Genomic DNA, 16,814 nt, shown 5'->3' on the forward strand with positions numbered 1-16,814 from the left:
TCTCTGTTTCTGTTTACATCTGAAACCAAGTGGTAGAACCACCTTCAATCCGTATTGTTTCCGAGGTTAGTATAGATAATAGCCGAGGCAGTCCCGAATGGTCGTCTGTATCATTCATAAATACATATTCAGAAGTGTAATAACAACATTAATCACATAACCGTGCCGCTTTTGCGACTTCGAAAAAAATGGTATTGCACGGCCGTGCATATATATTAGCGTAATGTCATTTGCGTTATATAAACACAGCGTTAAGAAAATGACTAAATACCATTGTATGAATAATTCCGCGCCAAAAAAACAAAAAACAACCACACACACAAGTTTACGCAGAAAAAATGTCTATTTATAATGGCATATGCCACTACAAATGTTTTAATTTATAGATTTTCAAATTGTTAAATTTGAGATCGATATTAAAAGAACATTGATTATTTTCAAACACATCAAGTTTTTCCACCTTAAACGGTAAATAATATTGTAGAAAATTAGTAATATCACGCAATAGTGTTATTGTACTAATAATTCGGTTTTAAATTCCCCCCAGAGTTAAATCCGTAAGTACAAGAAAACTGGTTAAATTTAGCTAGGTTTTCCCGAAAAAGTCAACTAACCAAAATATGTGCGGTTTACAGATGACGTGCCCTTCTTTTGTACCGAAAAAACAGGTTTTACATGCTCCTCCATGCCTTTTAAAATTTAATCACGTACCCAATACCCCAGCGGGTCTCCAGCCCCACACGGACTAAAATAATATCTTCTAGCTGAATGTAGAGGTAGTCATCGTACTTGCATAAGCACAGTCGGTTAAGTGATTGACTATTACCCTAAGGAGAGGTCTGTGATGCCAGCCCTTACTCTTGGGCCATTGTTTTTTCCCTTTTCCTTGATGTTGCAGCAATATTTTAATTTGGACCTGGCTTTGTGCTTGGGAAAAAAAAGCAGACACGGATGAAACCCTGCTTGTTTTGTATTTTATTTTATGGATCTTGATTTTAATCCGATTAAATTTTATATAATATGAAAAAGGCAAAGCCTCAAAGCGAGCTCGATTTACTTTTACCTTGAAATAGTATAAAATAATCGTTCATTTTTTATTTTAGATTTTCCGTTTTAAGATTTCATTCGGTATTTTATACACTGCTTCCGTTTATTCTGGTTCCCTGTCCTATTATGATTCATATATAAGCGCACAGGACACCAGTCTTCGCTTCCGTTTTCAATCAGAGTACCTCGGTTTTCATCATCATCTTGTAATTCGAAAAAAAGCGATGTGTCAATTCAGTACCTCGGACGATAGTTTTCACAAGGTTAGCTTTTAAAAAAGCTAGAAGCGACTCGCTTCGTAATTTTTTTCCAGGGATGTGTTTAAATGTAAAAATGACTGTTCTGGTAGCTGAAGAGACTTCAGCGAACATCAAAATAAAAATGACATATAAAGTTATGGAAGCCAGTTCTCTCAGTTTTATATTCAAAGAGGTATATGAGTATATATGAAGATGCATGTAAACAGATAGAATGAAGTCCCTATGTCTATGCACATTTACTATATGGCCTGTTGACCTTGACCAAAAAATGTTAGATAGGTAGAATTCATAAAGATGTCCCTTTATACGAAGTTAAGTTGTACACATAATATGTTATTTAGTATTGGAATGAGTGACAGACACAAGTCCTAAGTAAACATAAGTTGTCAGTGAATTCAGCCAGAAAAAACCGGGATCGTATTAAAAATATAGGGATCCCGGAAATTAACTAGTCTAAGAATATGTTTTTCGTATTAAAACATAAAGGGATCCCGGGAATTGACCAGTTCAAGAATAGACCAGTTCAAGAATATAGTTTTCAGAAAAGCCGGGATCGTATAAAAATATATAGAGGTCCCAGGAATTGGCCAGGCCAAGAATAAAGTTTTCAAAAAACTGGGATCGTATTAAAACATATAGGAATCCCGGGATTTGACCAATTCAAGAATATAGTCTTTGATTTTTCCAATTAATTAGGCATATAATTGTTAGTATTGTGATTTCCGCCTTTTAAGTTTGTTAATAAATAACTCCAAATATATCTATATCCTAAGTTAAATTAATTTAACGTTCATTACATACAATAAAAAAAAAAAAAAACTTAACGTTTAATGGCCTTCATTACGACAATAATCAACACAAATATAGTTTATTAGTTTTTCCTCTATATCTAATACGATCCCGGGCGTCCCGGATCCCGGCCAGTTAATACATACACTAAATACCGGAAAGGATAAAATGACCGGATAAAAAGAAAAAAATGCACCAGATGTACACTTATGTTAATTAACCAAACGAAAACTTACTATTACTACAGAGAAAACAGAGAAATCGCTAAATCAAAAGTCGGTGTACATATGATTAATTGAAAAGATTTCATGAAAACAAACATTTTAATCATCATTATATCTTTGCGTTCAAAGCAATACTTGTTGCTTTTGAAAAATGGGGTGCAAATTGAAGGGTTTTTTTTTGACGCTATGTTAGATTAAATTTGATTGGTTTAATAATTTTTATTCAGCCCTGACAGATAAATTATGTAGACAGCTGGAAGCCAAGCTTCGATTAAATTTTTGGAAGGATTCGGAGTTTTAGGTTTTTTCTCAGTAAAATCCTAACGTAATACCGGGCTTCTCCCTGGCGACCGGCAAAACCCTCAACGATCTAGCTTTAGCGGGTATCGCATTACGAAAACCCTTTCCCTTTCGAGCAGGGCCCTTTGGGGGGTAGTTCCCTTTGAGTTCGCTTTTAAATTTTTTAAACCCTTTAAATTTTTTAAAAAGAATTTTTTAAACCCAAAAAAAAATTAAGTACATCATATAAAAAAAAAACACAACAACTAAAAAAGACAAAAGGGTTTTAAATAATGTTTTTTAAAAAAAAACATAAGAAAAATCATGGAACCCTTTGCCCGGGCTCGGGGCGTACAACAAGTTTAAGGAAAAGTACAAAAATCTTACATTTTTAAAATTTTGATATAAAGCTAAAATATAACTATTTCATAAAAACAAATTAAAGTCAAAAACATCTTACTCGTACGTATATATTTGCTTAAAATATGTTGACAACTTTTCAAGAAAGAACTAATTTATTGTCAAAGTCTGGTTTTAGTTTCATAACTTTGATACATACAATAAGTGTTTTGTTTATTGTGCCCCACTTTAGTGGCGGGCATTTATATTTACCCTTGTCCGTCCGTACGTCCGTCCGTCTGTTCTCTTTTGTGTCGCACGTAACTCAAAAAAGTATTTGACCTAGAGTAATGAAACTTTACAGAAATGTTGATCAGCATGTGTACTTGGCACCTTGGTATTTTCGTCTGGATATTTTTAGTATTTTTAAAGTAATTGCCTTTGACTTAGTAAATTTTTTTGCAATTTTCAGTTTATGTCTCAAAAAGGATTTAACATAGAGTCATGAAACTTTACAGGAATGTTGATCAGCATGTGTAAATGTGCACCTGAGTATTTTCGTCTGGATATTTTTAGTATTTGGATATTTTTAGTATTTTTAGAGTTATTGCCCTTAAATTAGTAAAATTTTGCAATTTTCAACTTGTGTCGCATGTAACTCAAAAAGTATTTGACCTAGAGTCATGAAACTTTACAGGAATGTTGATCAGTATGTGTAGTTTTGTGCACCTGGGTTTTTTGTCTGGCTTTATTTAGTATTTTTAGTTATTGCTCTTGAATTAGAATTTTTTTGCAATTTTCAACTTGTGTTGCAATGTAACTCAAAAAGGATTTGACATAGAAGTCCATTAAACCTTACGGGAAGGTTCTTAGCATTTTTAGTTTTGCACCGGGGTTTTCGCCTTTTGTGGATGTATCCAGTATTTGTAGAGTTATTTCCCTTACTTAGTAAAAACAGTTTTCATTATGTTGCTATTTGTTCCTTGCATGAGTGCTTGAGTTAGAATAAATCAAAAACGTTTTAAAAAATTTTTGAACCTAAAGTCAATAAAGATTGACAGAACAGTGCGCGGGTTGGGGCAAACCCGTGTCCTATGGACACATTTCTAGTTTCTTATAAAGTTAAGTCCAGAATACAGGGAAACGAGTGATTGCCAAGCTTCAGTACTTCAGAATATAAGTAGCATAAAATGTATGGCAACTTCAATTTAACGAGCACATACCAAGACAAATCGATTTTGCCCTTCAGATTACCAACCTGTAATAGAGGAACAATTTTAAGGCTGTTGGTTTTAACATTATTTGTAAAATGTTCCCCACATTTGGGGTGTCTTTTGATGTCCACCATCAACATTAACATTTTTTACCTAATTTATCCCCTTTAAACCGTAAAAAGGAAATTGGAAAGAGGTGTTGCCCCCCTACTTTTTGAAGGCTAAGAAAGGGCTTCATTTTTTTTTTTTCCCTTTTTAAAAATAAATTGCCCTTTTGAAAAATTTTTCAATTTTAATGTTTTCAGTACCTGTGAATTGAAATACAAATTTTGCTAAGGGAAGAACAGAAGTTTTGTTCGATCTCTTCTTTTGAAAATTTTTAAGACCTATTCTTTTCAAAATTTTTAAAAATTATATTTTTTTAAACATTACTGTGTAATTATTTACCCGGAAATCATTTAAATGCATGATGAAAAATTGTATTATACAATTTGAAATCGCATGAAAAAAATGTCTCGTCAACTATAGGGTGAATCATACGGGTGATTAAAGCGTTAACCCAAGGAATCACATATTTTTTTAATCAAAATTCATGGTCACCTCCCGAAAGGGTTTTGCTATTATGTGTTGTCCCTGTGCTATCGGGTGCATGCTTTTAAAAATATTTAAATTTTAAATTTTAACCCCCAAATTACCTTTAAAAAAATTTATGAAAAAAAAAATGAAAAAAAATTTGTTTTGGAAAATATGGGGTTTTTTTTTCCCAAAGGGATTTTAAACAACATAAAATAATTAAATATTGAGTACTTGGGCAATGTTAAAATGCCCAAATAAATTTTTAATTAAAAAAAGCATTATCCCTTTTAAAATTTATATTTTTTTTTCGGGGACGGGCCCTTTTTGAGAATGCTAAAAATGGAAAGTGGGGAACAGAAAAAACCTTTTAAAAATTGGGTGCGGGCTAAAAAGGACTAAAAATTTTTACGGGAAAGGGTCTTCAAAAATTTGTTGGGAAAAAGAAACTCCCTGTTGAAAAACCCTTAAAAAAGATTTTATCAGAAATTACCATCTGGATCCCTCAACAGTGAAACCCATGTCAGAAAATAATTTTCTCCAAACTTTAAAATTCTACGAAGGCATGTAACAGACCACATGTAGACAAAGCCCTTTAAGAACAACTTTTTTTTTAAACAGACCAGTCGACGTGAAAATGCCCTGAGGGGCATTTGCAAAAAAATTTTACGACGAAAATTATAGGGGGGCTTTGCATTTGAAACCCCCTTTTTGGGAGAACCGGGCCCCCATGATGGTGTTGGGATCCCATGGGTGGGGGTTTAAAAAAAATGTTTCCAAACAATTAAAGGTCCGGGGACTTTCAGCTCAAGCCCACAGATGCCGCTGGTTGCAAAGCTTTAAATTATAAAAACAATCATCAAAACTTTGTGCCCAAAATTTAAATCCAAAATACAAAAAATTTTCGTTTCATACGGTAATGGAAAAACAATTTTTTTAAATTGTTTTATTCACAAAAATACAAAATTAATTACGGGAAATAAAATCTAGATTTACTTTTTAAAAATTTCATTTTCCCAATTTTATTTTAAAAAGAAAACCTTTGATGAATGAAACTTTTAAAATATGAACCAAAAGAAACATTTTCCTTAGAAAGGGCTTAAACTAAAAAAAAAATAAATTATAAAAAGTTTTCCCTTTTTTTAAATTTTGGCAAAAATAATAATGTTTTTATGATTATACATAAAAATTTTAAAAGTAAAAAGTAGGGGGAAATTTTTGTGTTAATGTTTTCCTTTTTCCCTTCAAAAAAATGTTTTTATTATAAAAATTTTTTTCGGCCCCGGAAACATCCGGGAAAGGGAAATCTTACATACCCTCAAACTTGAAATCGACGAAAAAATGTGTGTTCCTTTTTGGATCCCGGTTCATTTTTTGGTTTTTCAAAAACCAAAAAGGCCCTGATTAATAGAGGCTCAAAAAAATTGAAAGTTAAATAAACTAACACGGGTAATAAATTATATTTTTACAATATAAAAAGGCTTTTTTAATTTTAAAATATAAAGTATCTGCTTTGTTTTAAAAAGGTTTTTTTGGCCCTTTTTTAAAGGGTTGCCCATCCACTGTTTAAAAGCTTTTTTTTGTATATTTTTTTTAAATTTTTAAAATATAAAGGATGAATATAGCCTTTTTATTTAGAATAGGGAACTAGAAAAATGATTCTTTTTTGCCCCTGGGGTATGGTAAAGGCCCCTTTTTACTAAAAAACCAGGGGAAAAAATGTTTCTAAATAAAATTTTTTTAAATTGAATATTGTAAAAAAAAAAAACCTAATTGAAATGGGCTGGGAGTTTGTGTATTTAAAAAGATACTATGGATTTTAACCCGAAGTTAAAATTTAGGGGGAAGCAAAATTTTTTTGGGTACCATTCATCTTCCTTCCCCCCCGGGGCCCTCCATAAATTTTTTCTTTTATGGAGGGTTTAATAAAATTTTTTGTATAAATGGGTAGCATATGGGAAAAATGGTATTAATAAATGGGATTGAAACTTAAAGGTAAATGTCACCCCTTTTAATTTTTAAAAGGAAATGTTAATAGAATGAAAATAAATGGGGTTATTTTGTTATTCGGGGAATAAACGTGAGGGAAATTCTAAAATAAGAAATTTAAAGGGCTTTAAAAAAATTTAGAAAATTTTATAAAAACCCCGAAAAGATTTTTTGATGGTACCTTTTTACTAAAATTTTACGGTTGTCAAAATTTTTTTTCTTGTTTTTTTTTGTTTAAAAGTCCAAAAAGGGTTTGGGGGTCTGAAATATCTCTATTGCATTTTTTTACCCAAAACTGATAAATTTAAAATTTTAAAATTTTTCCCCGGATAATGCAAACTCCTTAGAAAATTTTTAAATAGATGTAAATTTAATTTTTCCCCATGAATGGGGAAATACATTTTTTACCCATTAAGCTTTTTTTTTCCCCTCTCTTCAATCTGAAGAATAGTTTGGGGGACGTCAAATTTTTATGCATACGGGAAAAATTTAAAAAGCATTTGTTTAAAAATATTATAAACAATTCTTGAAAAAGTTTTTATTTTTTGCCCAACTCTGTTTTTTTTATCAAAAAAATCGTATTTTCTCTTGCATATACATCACATTCCATAACATAAGCCAACAACCCTTCTAATCAATACACTTTAAATTTCATTATTCTTTTGAACGCATCCAATGCATAATTGTACAATATAAATATGCAAAAGAAAATAAAGAAATTTTGTTTCCCTGCTTTAAGCTTCGCAAAAAATAAAGGGGAAATTTTGCTTGACTACCCCAGACGGAAATGCTTTAAAAGTTATTTTGAGGTTTTTAATTAAAAAATTTTATGCATGCAAAAGAAATTAAAATTTTTAAAAAGGGATATTTTTTTAAAAGTTCTATATTTATAAATTTCCAAACCGAGCAAAAAATACAGAAAAAAATGATAACATTTTGCACTTGCTGAAAATTACTTTTGTCCGTTTTTTCAAAACCACAAAACCCTTTGCTTTTCAAACATGGGAGATACCCCCAAATAAAACCCTTTTTTTGGTTTTTTAAAAAAAAAACAACAAATCACCTAAATTCACCAAAAACCAAGGGCACCATCATACTGCTCCAAAAGGGTACTGATACCAAAAAGTAACCTTTGTTTGTTTCAAACTGTAACAACACAAACAATACGTCACCCTTAATAACCCCTAAGACACCCTCATCACTGCTCTCAGCGGGGCAGAATATGTAAAATTTGTTTGTTTTCAAACCGGGAAACAAAACTCAACCCACGTAATTATAACACTAAGACAAAAATCAACCCGCTCTCAGCGTGCAATATCAAAAACCTTTTTTTGTTTTTAAAATGAAAAAAACCCCCCACGCCACCAAACACCAAACCCCTAACCCACCATCCCGACGCTCTCACGGGCCGATACCCCGTTACCTTTTTTTGTTTTTTAAAAATGTAAAAAAACAAAACCCCCTACCACCAAAACAACCCCTAAAACCAAAAATCATGAATCTCAAAAGGGGGCCTGATAACCCCAGTAACCTTTTTTGTCTTCAAACGCAAACAACAACATACCCACGTACCCAAACCAAAATAAAACTACCCCTTTAACACTTCCCCACAGCGGCTTTATACCACAGTAAACCCCTTTTTTTTGTTTTTAAAACTGTAAAAAAAAAACAATCAAATACCCTCCCCAACCCCAACCATTAGACCCCCATCATCATGGGTTACGGGTGAGATTTCCACAGTACCCTTTGTTTTGTTTTTAAAAAAATTTAAAAAAAAATCCCCCTAGCCCCAACACAACCACTAAAACCCCCCAAACAAAACTGCTTAAAAGCGTGCAGATACCACGACCCTTTTTTTGTTTTCAAAAAATTTAAAAACAAAAACACTACGCCCCCAAAACAAACCCCTAAGACCAAACCCTTCACTGTTAAGGTGCAGATACCCAAATAACCCTTTTTTGTTTTCAAAATGTAAACAACAACAACAACACCTTAACGCACCAAAACACAACCACTAAAGACCACCATAATCATGCTTACAGCGTGCCTGAATACCCACAGTAACCTTTTGTTTGGTTTCTAAAACTGTAAAACAACAACATCACCCTACGCCACCAACACAACCACTAAGACACGCAATCATCCACTGCTTTACAGCGTGCAGATACCCCCAAGTACCCCTTTTTTTGTTTCCAAAACTGGTAAACAACAAATCACCCTGCGCCAGCCACACAACCATTTAGACCACCATCATAAAACTGCTTACAGCGGCAGATACCACAGTAACCCCCTTTGTTTGTTTTTCAAAACTGTAAACAACAAAATCCACCCTCGCCACCAACACAACACTTAGACCCCACCAATCATCATTGATCCCTCAGCATGCTGATACCACAGTAACCTTTTTTTGTGTGCCCCTTTAAAAAGGTACATATATGGGGTTCCCTTTTTTCCCGGGTCCCGGGGGGTCGGGGGCGTCTGTGTCGGCGTCGTTGTCGGCCCTCCGGGGTCCCCCAAAGCTTTTTCCGGAGCATAACTCCAAAATCACTATAAATCTGGGTTTTACTTCAAAATTTGGGATGCATGGCCCTTTTTTTCCCAAAGAACCCCAAGTGCAGTCAACCCAAGGGGCCGGTACTTCTGGCCCGTTCTTTTTTTTTGGGGGGTTATTGGCCCTTTTTAATTTTCATACTTTAAATTTTTTTTCCCGGGCCCCCTTTCTCCTGGAAATATGGAAACCCATGGACTTGAAAAATCAAAGAAATTTGATCTTAATTTATAAGAAGTGCAGTGCACCAAAAAAACTGTTGCTCGCAAATTATTCCCCCGCCGAAAAAGGGGGCGGGGGGGTATAGAAAAATTTTTTCCCCCCCCGTCCGGGGCCACCTTCCGTCCTCCCTCCGTTCTTTTTCCCCTCCCCCCATTTTTGTCCGGAGCTTAAATTCCCAAAAAATTTTTTGAGTAAAACCCAATTTTTAAACCCTTTTGGGGGGATTTGACCTTTATTGAGGAGGGGGGGGGCAGTGGGACCAAGGGTTTAAAAACCCACCCTACCCTAATTTTTTGGGGTTTAATTTTCCCTTGGTTTTTTTTTAAAAAATTTATTTTTGTTTCCGAGGGATAATCCCAAAACCTTGAGAAAATAAGATGAAATTTTATAGGTTTTTAATTACTCAGAAAGGGGTTTCGTTGGGAAAAAGAAAAGATAACCCTTTTCCTTTCCCAAATTTTTTAAATTTTAAAGCCCCCTTTATTTTTCATACTTATTTTCACCTGAGTGGGGGCATAATTTTAAAATGTTTGACATATCAAAATTGGGAAAATTTTTTCATAGGGATAAGGGTTTTTTTTGGGGGAGGAATTTCCGTACACCCCAAAAGAAAAAACTCCCTTCCCCATACCAAAATTTTTTAGTTTTGCCCCTTTTTTTCTTTTTTAAAAGCTATTTTGCCCGAGCTTTCCTTTTAAAAGTGTTTACCCAAAACTTGGGAAACCCTTTAATAAAGGTGGATGGATCTCATTGAGGAGGAGTGAGTGCACAAAGGGAAAAATAAATCTACCCTGCATTTTTTGAGTTATTGCCATTTTATTTTTTAAAATTTAATTTTTTTTTCAGGGGCAAAAACTTTGAAAAAAACCCTTTTAGATAAACAAAAATGAAATTTATTGGTGATAGAAATTTACTCAGGAGGTTTCAAATGTAAAAAAAATGAAAATCTAACTTTAAAATTTTAGAGTTTTGCCCTTTGTTATTTTTCATACCTAATTTTTCACCCGAGTGGAGCTAACTCCAAATGTTTTGGGGGTGTTAACATGAAATGTCATAGGTGGATTGATTTAATTGGGGGAAGGGAAAGCTGTGCACCCCTTCCCCGTACAATTTTTTAGGGTTTGCCCCTTTTTTCTTTTTCATACTATATTTTTCCCGGACTTATCCCCAAAAATATTTGAGGGACAACCTTTAAACTTAATAGGTTTGGGTGGATCCATTGGGGGAAAGTGCAGTGCCAAGAAAAGATAACCCCTACCCCCGCATAAAATTTTTTAGTTATTGCCCCTTTTTTTAAAATTTAAAAAATTAATTTTTTTTCCGAGCATAAAATCAAAAAAGGGCCCTTTTAGAAAATCCTTACCCTGCCACCAAAAATATTAAACAACTACCCCTAAAATAAGAAATTTTCAAAAAAATTAAAATTTATGATTTGCTTGGTTTTGATTTTAAGTTCTACATTTTTTTACATAAAAAATGTAACCTGCATTTGTGTTCGGGGATTTCAGTCTAAATCGGCATTTAAATATTTTTAACAGAATTACTATAGGTGGCACATATTAAGATTCATGGTGTAAGATTTTCCCAGGGGCACGTTTTTGTTTTCGCCTTCTACACAATGGCGGCAACAAAAGTGATCACTTCTCTATCGTCCGTCTGTCCGTCCGTCTTGTCCTTCCATCACAAAACTTTTCCGCAACTATTTTCTCAAAAATTACTAATCCATTTCATCCACATTTTAACAGAAAGAATGAATTATTTATTTTTTTTTTGGCATTTTCCCAGTTCAATAATTTTGGTGATAGTTCGGGTCCTTTAAATGATATTTTAAAAATGTTTCTCCGGGCTACTTTTCTTTTACCAGGACAATGTATGAAAATGTACAGAATTTCTTGTTAGCTCAAGTACTTGCATATATAAAACGGGATTTCCTGTTGAATGATTTTTGCTGAGTTGTGGCGTTCAAATTAAACAAGAACCACCGCCGGGTGGGGACAACGATTGACTTCAGAGTGAAAGAGTGAAATGTTTTGCATACAGTATTGCACTGCAAAATGAACTGTAAATATCCCCCCTGCGTGGGTCCCATCCCATCATCGAATTTTTGGGCCCCGTTATACCTAGGAAACTCTAAAAAATGGGGGGGGCCCCCAAACCAGTGGGGATAAAAACCCCCTGTGTGTTTAAAACAGTTAGGCCCTTGTCTTTTAATCTCTTCTGACCCACAATAAAAAAGATCCCTTTGCAGTTTGCATACTGACTGAGGGGGGCCAAATTTTTCGATGGCCAGTTTTTCCCTATCTAAAGCCCCAGATGTTCCAAAAATTTAAACTTAGCGGGAAAACCCTTTGGGCCCCCGACTTCAAACGGGAAAAAACCCGGGGTTTTTCCAAATCCTTTTTTTTCTACGGGCCCTTTCAGTTAGCTGGGGTGAAATTTTTGGCTGATTTTTGGTTCGTAGGCCCCGAAAACAAGCTCTCTTCCCAAAGGTCCTTTTCAGTTCAAAAACACAATTTCTTTTTCTTGGGGAGCAATATTAATTTTTGGGGATCGAAGAGTTTTCGGCCATTTCTGGGAAATGAGTCGTTTTTCCAGGTCTACTCTCTCCCCCGGGTTTTTTGATGATGCGGGCCCCCAAACCCCTTTTGTGCTCCAAAGATCCAGCTTTGCCCTAGTAAAGGGAAAAAAAAACCTCCTGTCTTTTTTCTGAGGGATTTTTTCCAAATGCTATTTCCCTTTTCCATCTAAATGGTGCCCCCTTGCTAACTCCCCTCAAAAACCCCTATCGTGCCTCCACCTGTAACGGCCTTGTGACAGCGCTATTGAGCAAGAAATAAGAACATGCTCTAGTGTTCCTCTCTTGCCACATAGAGTACATTCAAAAATAACAAAGTTGCAGCCAATAAAAGCAAGAACAAGCAAAATTTGGACTTTTGACCTTGAAGGTCTAGGTCATTTATGGATGAAGGTCAAGGTTAGTGTAGTCTCTTTTACTGAAAAAGTCTTTGTCCCCAAGAGTTGTTGTGGCCAAGTATGAAAAACAATAAACACCAAAGAAAATAAAAAAGTTATGGTCCAGGTAAAAGTTTGCTGATGGCAACGGCAAAGTTAAGGTTGCTATGTGGCTTCCTTAAAGTTAAGGAAGGAAAATTGTATATTTAAGTAAAAACTAAGATAAGATGCTTATTAAATATCACTTAAGATTTTTTAAGAAAAAAAAGCTGATTTTAAGATTTTCTTATTTATAAGGTCATAATTATTTAAGGATAAGATCATCTTAAGATGTATATTGAATACGGACCCAGGACTATAACAATACCTCTACTTTTTTAAAAAAAAAAGTCGAGCTAAAAATGAACATATAACAAGGACCCTTATGATTAACCCCATTTTAATAATAATGATCATTTTTTCTTGATATTGATACAATGCTTTTAATTTGGAAAAAAAATGGTTTTTTAAGAAAAAGGGTTACTGTACCTTGCTTTTTTTAATTTTAAATACAGCTATGTTATACAGTTAATACCTATTATTTGGGCCCCAATAAAAAGGAATCTTTTTAAATTTTTTATAATTTCAATATTGGCACTAATCACATCTACACATGTGTCCTAATGATTTTTAACATGCTGAAATATGACTTTGACCCCCAACTTCACTTTAGAGACTTATTGCATTATGGCAAAGTTCATTTAAGCCCCGTCATTAAACAAACGCAACATGGTGGGTATTGTATTTGGATCAGACCAGCAATGGCATCCGCGCAAGTCTGATCAGTGGCTTCAAAGCTGTTTTCGCATACGAACTCTATAACAGTAGGGAGAAAACTGATAGCGAAACAGCATGGGTCTTATTCAGTCTGGCATGGAACGGATGCGCAGGCTGATCTGGATCCATGCTTGTCGCAAACCCATTATGTTGTTTTTTTATGGCGCGGCTCAATTGTTTAATAACAGAAATCTACTGATGTATATAATTGCGTTATAGTGCATAGTATTTTTCACAAATGCATTCTTGTTTTTGGTAGGGTTCAATTCTCAAAACATATAAATTCACTTTATTCTTGGAGTTCTTTTTTACCATCAAATTTGAAATGCATGTGTTTGTGTGTATGTGGGGGGGGATGGAGTAATCCTAAAAGCCTTTTTCCTTTATTATTTCCCTCGTTTGACTTGAATATTAATGAAAAAAATCAAAAAATCTACAAAACAACATTTTTTCTTCAAATTTATTTAAACATGAAAAAAAACTCGATTTTGTGTAATTTCAAGCATTTTCATCATTTTCTGTTAATGAAAAAATCTACAATACAACAATTCTTCTTCAAATTTATTTGACAGGCCATACTTAAACATGAACAAACTCGATTTTGTGTAATTTCAAGCATTTTCATCATTTTCTGTTAATGAAAAAAATCAAAAAATCTTCAAAACAACAATTTTTCTTCAAATTAATTAGACAGGCCATATTTAAACATGAAGAAAGGGGATGTGCCCCCTTCTGTTTGGGGGGTTTAAAGGGGGCGGCAGTCCCCCTCATCGCCAAGAACATTTTGGGCTTTGGAGGCAAAAAAGACGCCCAAGATTGATATTTTTTGGGGAAAAGTGTAACCAACGCTTTAAAAGGGATTTTTACTCTATCCTTAATTCCATTGAGAAAGTTTCAGGGAAATTTTGGGGGAAAACAAATTTTGGATGGAAAAAAACAACGCACAGAAAATGGGTTTTTGGCAATTTTGAGATTTCCCCTCGTTTTCCATGGTAACAGAAAAAGTTTTGCAAAAAGGAATAGTCCCGTAAAAAATTTTTTGGGCCCAAATTTTTAAATTTGTATTGAAGCCCTTTTTTAGTATTTGAAACAATTTGAAAATTGTAACGGGGGGAAATTTTTTAGTGAAAACAGATTTTAACACAAGGCGATCAGTAAATTCCAAAATTGGGGGTTTTTTTTCGGTTCATGATGGCCAAAATTTTAAAAGTTGGGAAAAAAAAAAATTTGGGGACAGACCCAGACAGACAAACGGACAATGCACAACTAGACTTTGGTAATGATCATTCCTGTAAAGTTTGGATAAAATTGCACCAGTAGTTTATGAGGAGAAGTCCGGACAAAAAATTGCACCAGTAGTTTGTGAGGAGTAGTCCGGACAAGCTTTTGCGTATCTGGCAACACACAGAAAAAACATCTTTTTATCAAAGGGCCATAATTCGGCCAAAAATCATTCAACCGGAAAACCCGTGTATTATGCGTAAGGACTTGAGCTACAGATCAATCCTGTAAAGTTTCATTGAAATTGCTTTAGTGGTATAAGAGAAGTAGTCTGGACAAACTTAAAAAATAAAAATTATTAAATGGCCATAACTCTTGACAAAAATCATTGAACCGGAAAATGCTGACAATATGCACAAATAGACTTGGTACTGATCATTCCTGTAAAGTTTGGATGAAATTGCATTATTAGTTAATGAGGAGTAGTCCGGACAAGCTTTTGCGTATCTGGCAACACACAGAAAAAACACCCTTTTTTATCAAAGGGCCATAACTCGACCAAAAATCATTCAACCGGAAAACCCTTGCAATATGCGAAAGGACTTGAGCTACAGATCAATCCTGTAAAGTTTAATTGAAATTGCATTAGTGGTATAAGAGAAGTAGTCCGGACAATCTTTAAAATTAAAAATTATTAAAGGGCCATAACTCTGCCAAAAATCATTGAACCGGAAAATGCTGACAATATGCACAACTAGACTTGGTACTAATCATTCCTGTAAAGTTTGGATGAAATTGCACCAGTAGTTTATGAGGAGTAGTCCGGACAAGTTTTGTGACGGACAGACGGACAGACAAACGGACAGACGGACAGACAGACGACGGAGAAGTGATCCCTTTATGTCGCCACTACTCCGTAGAGGCGACACAAAAATGCTCATGAAGAAATGGGTTAATGAAGGGTCATATTGATTCATATAAATTATGTCACATACATTGTCAAATAAATACCGTCAGTTTAACTATTTAATAAAATTGTTTACTGAACGATTGAGTACAAAAGCTAAAATTGTATACATTGAGTGTAGCCTTATTATCATACGGAAAAATAAACATCTTTAAATCATACAAAATGAAGAAATCCTAAGCGAACATGTGGGGCATTGACAAATTAAAAAAGGATCTGAAATGAAAATATTACATCAATTAGTTGTACAATGTTTGTTTATTTCCGAACCATTTCGTATATATGTTCTCTAGATAATAAAATTATTCAAAATAGTTAAATTATATAGGGCACCAAGAATTACAAAACCTAATAAATTTGTTATGAAAACTAATGAAAGTGAAATTGTCTTCAGTGATTAATTTTTATTGAAATATTCATTCATTTCTAAGTCGAAATCAGTTGTTTACTGATAAACTGTAAAACTAGACACAACGAACACAATGTTTTATAAGTAAAACGTTTATAGGTATATTACACTCATATAAATATTTTACAATACAGTTAAAAAACAACACAATACACATAAGCCAGGGTGACACAGTGACACTCCTTGAGAACAGAAAAAAAGCGTTAACTGAACTTGACCAAAGAACAGCAGAGTCATTGCGTAAACTCGACGAGAAAGCATTGGCTGTACTACATAAACTAAAACAAGATGTTGGTGAATTGAAGGATGCCACTTTAGCTGATGTTGAAAACGCTGGAACATCGTTAAAGCAAACGCTTTATGAAGAGAGAAGGGATGCCATATCTGAAATAAACACAGCCGGGGAACAGGCAAAACAAGACATTGCTGGGAAGACGTCTGATGGTATATCTGAAATAAACACAGCCGGGGAACATGTAAAACAATATATTGCCGTGGCAAAACACGATATTTATGGACAGAAAAGTGAGGCTGTCTCTGATATTTGTAATGCAAAAGAAGACGTTTTATCTGCCATCGCCAAGGCTGGTGCAGAAACTAAAGAAGATGTTTTAAGTGGGGCTTGTGGTGCTCGGTCTGATATGAGCGGCCGTGTTGTTTCCAAAGAATCCATTTTCAAAAGAGGTCTTCGGAAGCTCTCAGATGTGTTCACATCTTCAAGTTCAAAGTCACGCAAGGTTTGTTTTCAATAATTCACATTAACTAGTAAAACATACTCTATCAAATGCATTGTCTATGTGTAACATTTTTTCACACTTTAACTTGTAGACTTTTTTTGGGCACATGAATAGAACAAATGACGTTCCGGAAGCTTGCTTGCGAGCTTCTTTAAATGTAGGAGTAGAAGGAAAACGGTTTGGGGCAAGAAATTCGAAGTCAAATTTCATAACAACTTGGCCCCTGAC

General features: G+C 34.3%; 1 protein-coding gene across 1 annotated transcript in view; it reads left to right on the forward strand.

The window, feature by feature from the left end:
- Nucleotides 1-16,513, forward strand: part of LOC132751679 (uncharacterized) — a gene marked incomplete at its 3' end in the record, with an annotated part of 62,888 nt that extends 46,375 nt beyond the window's left edge. Inside the window, 1 exon segment of the mRNA XM_060741897.1 lies at nt 15,909-16,513. Within this exon segment, the coding sequence (XP_060597880.1) occupies nt 15,909-16,513 (605 nt within the window).
- Nucleotides 16,514-16,814: the final 301 nt, after the last annotated feature.

The sequence above is a fragment of the Ruditapes philippinarum genome, unplaced genomic scaffold, assembly GCF_026571515.1.
Source record: "Ruditapes philippinarum isolate M1 unplaced genomic scaffold, ASM2657151v2 ctg10453_1_1_1_1, whole genome shotgun sequence".
Classification (NCBI taxonomy): Eukaryota; Metazoa; Mollusca; class Bivalvia; order Venerida; family Veneridae; genus Ruditapes; species Ruditapes philippinarum.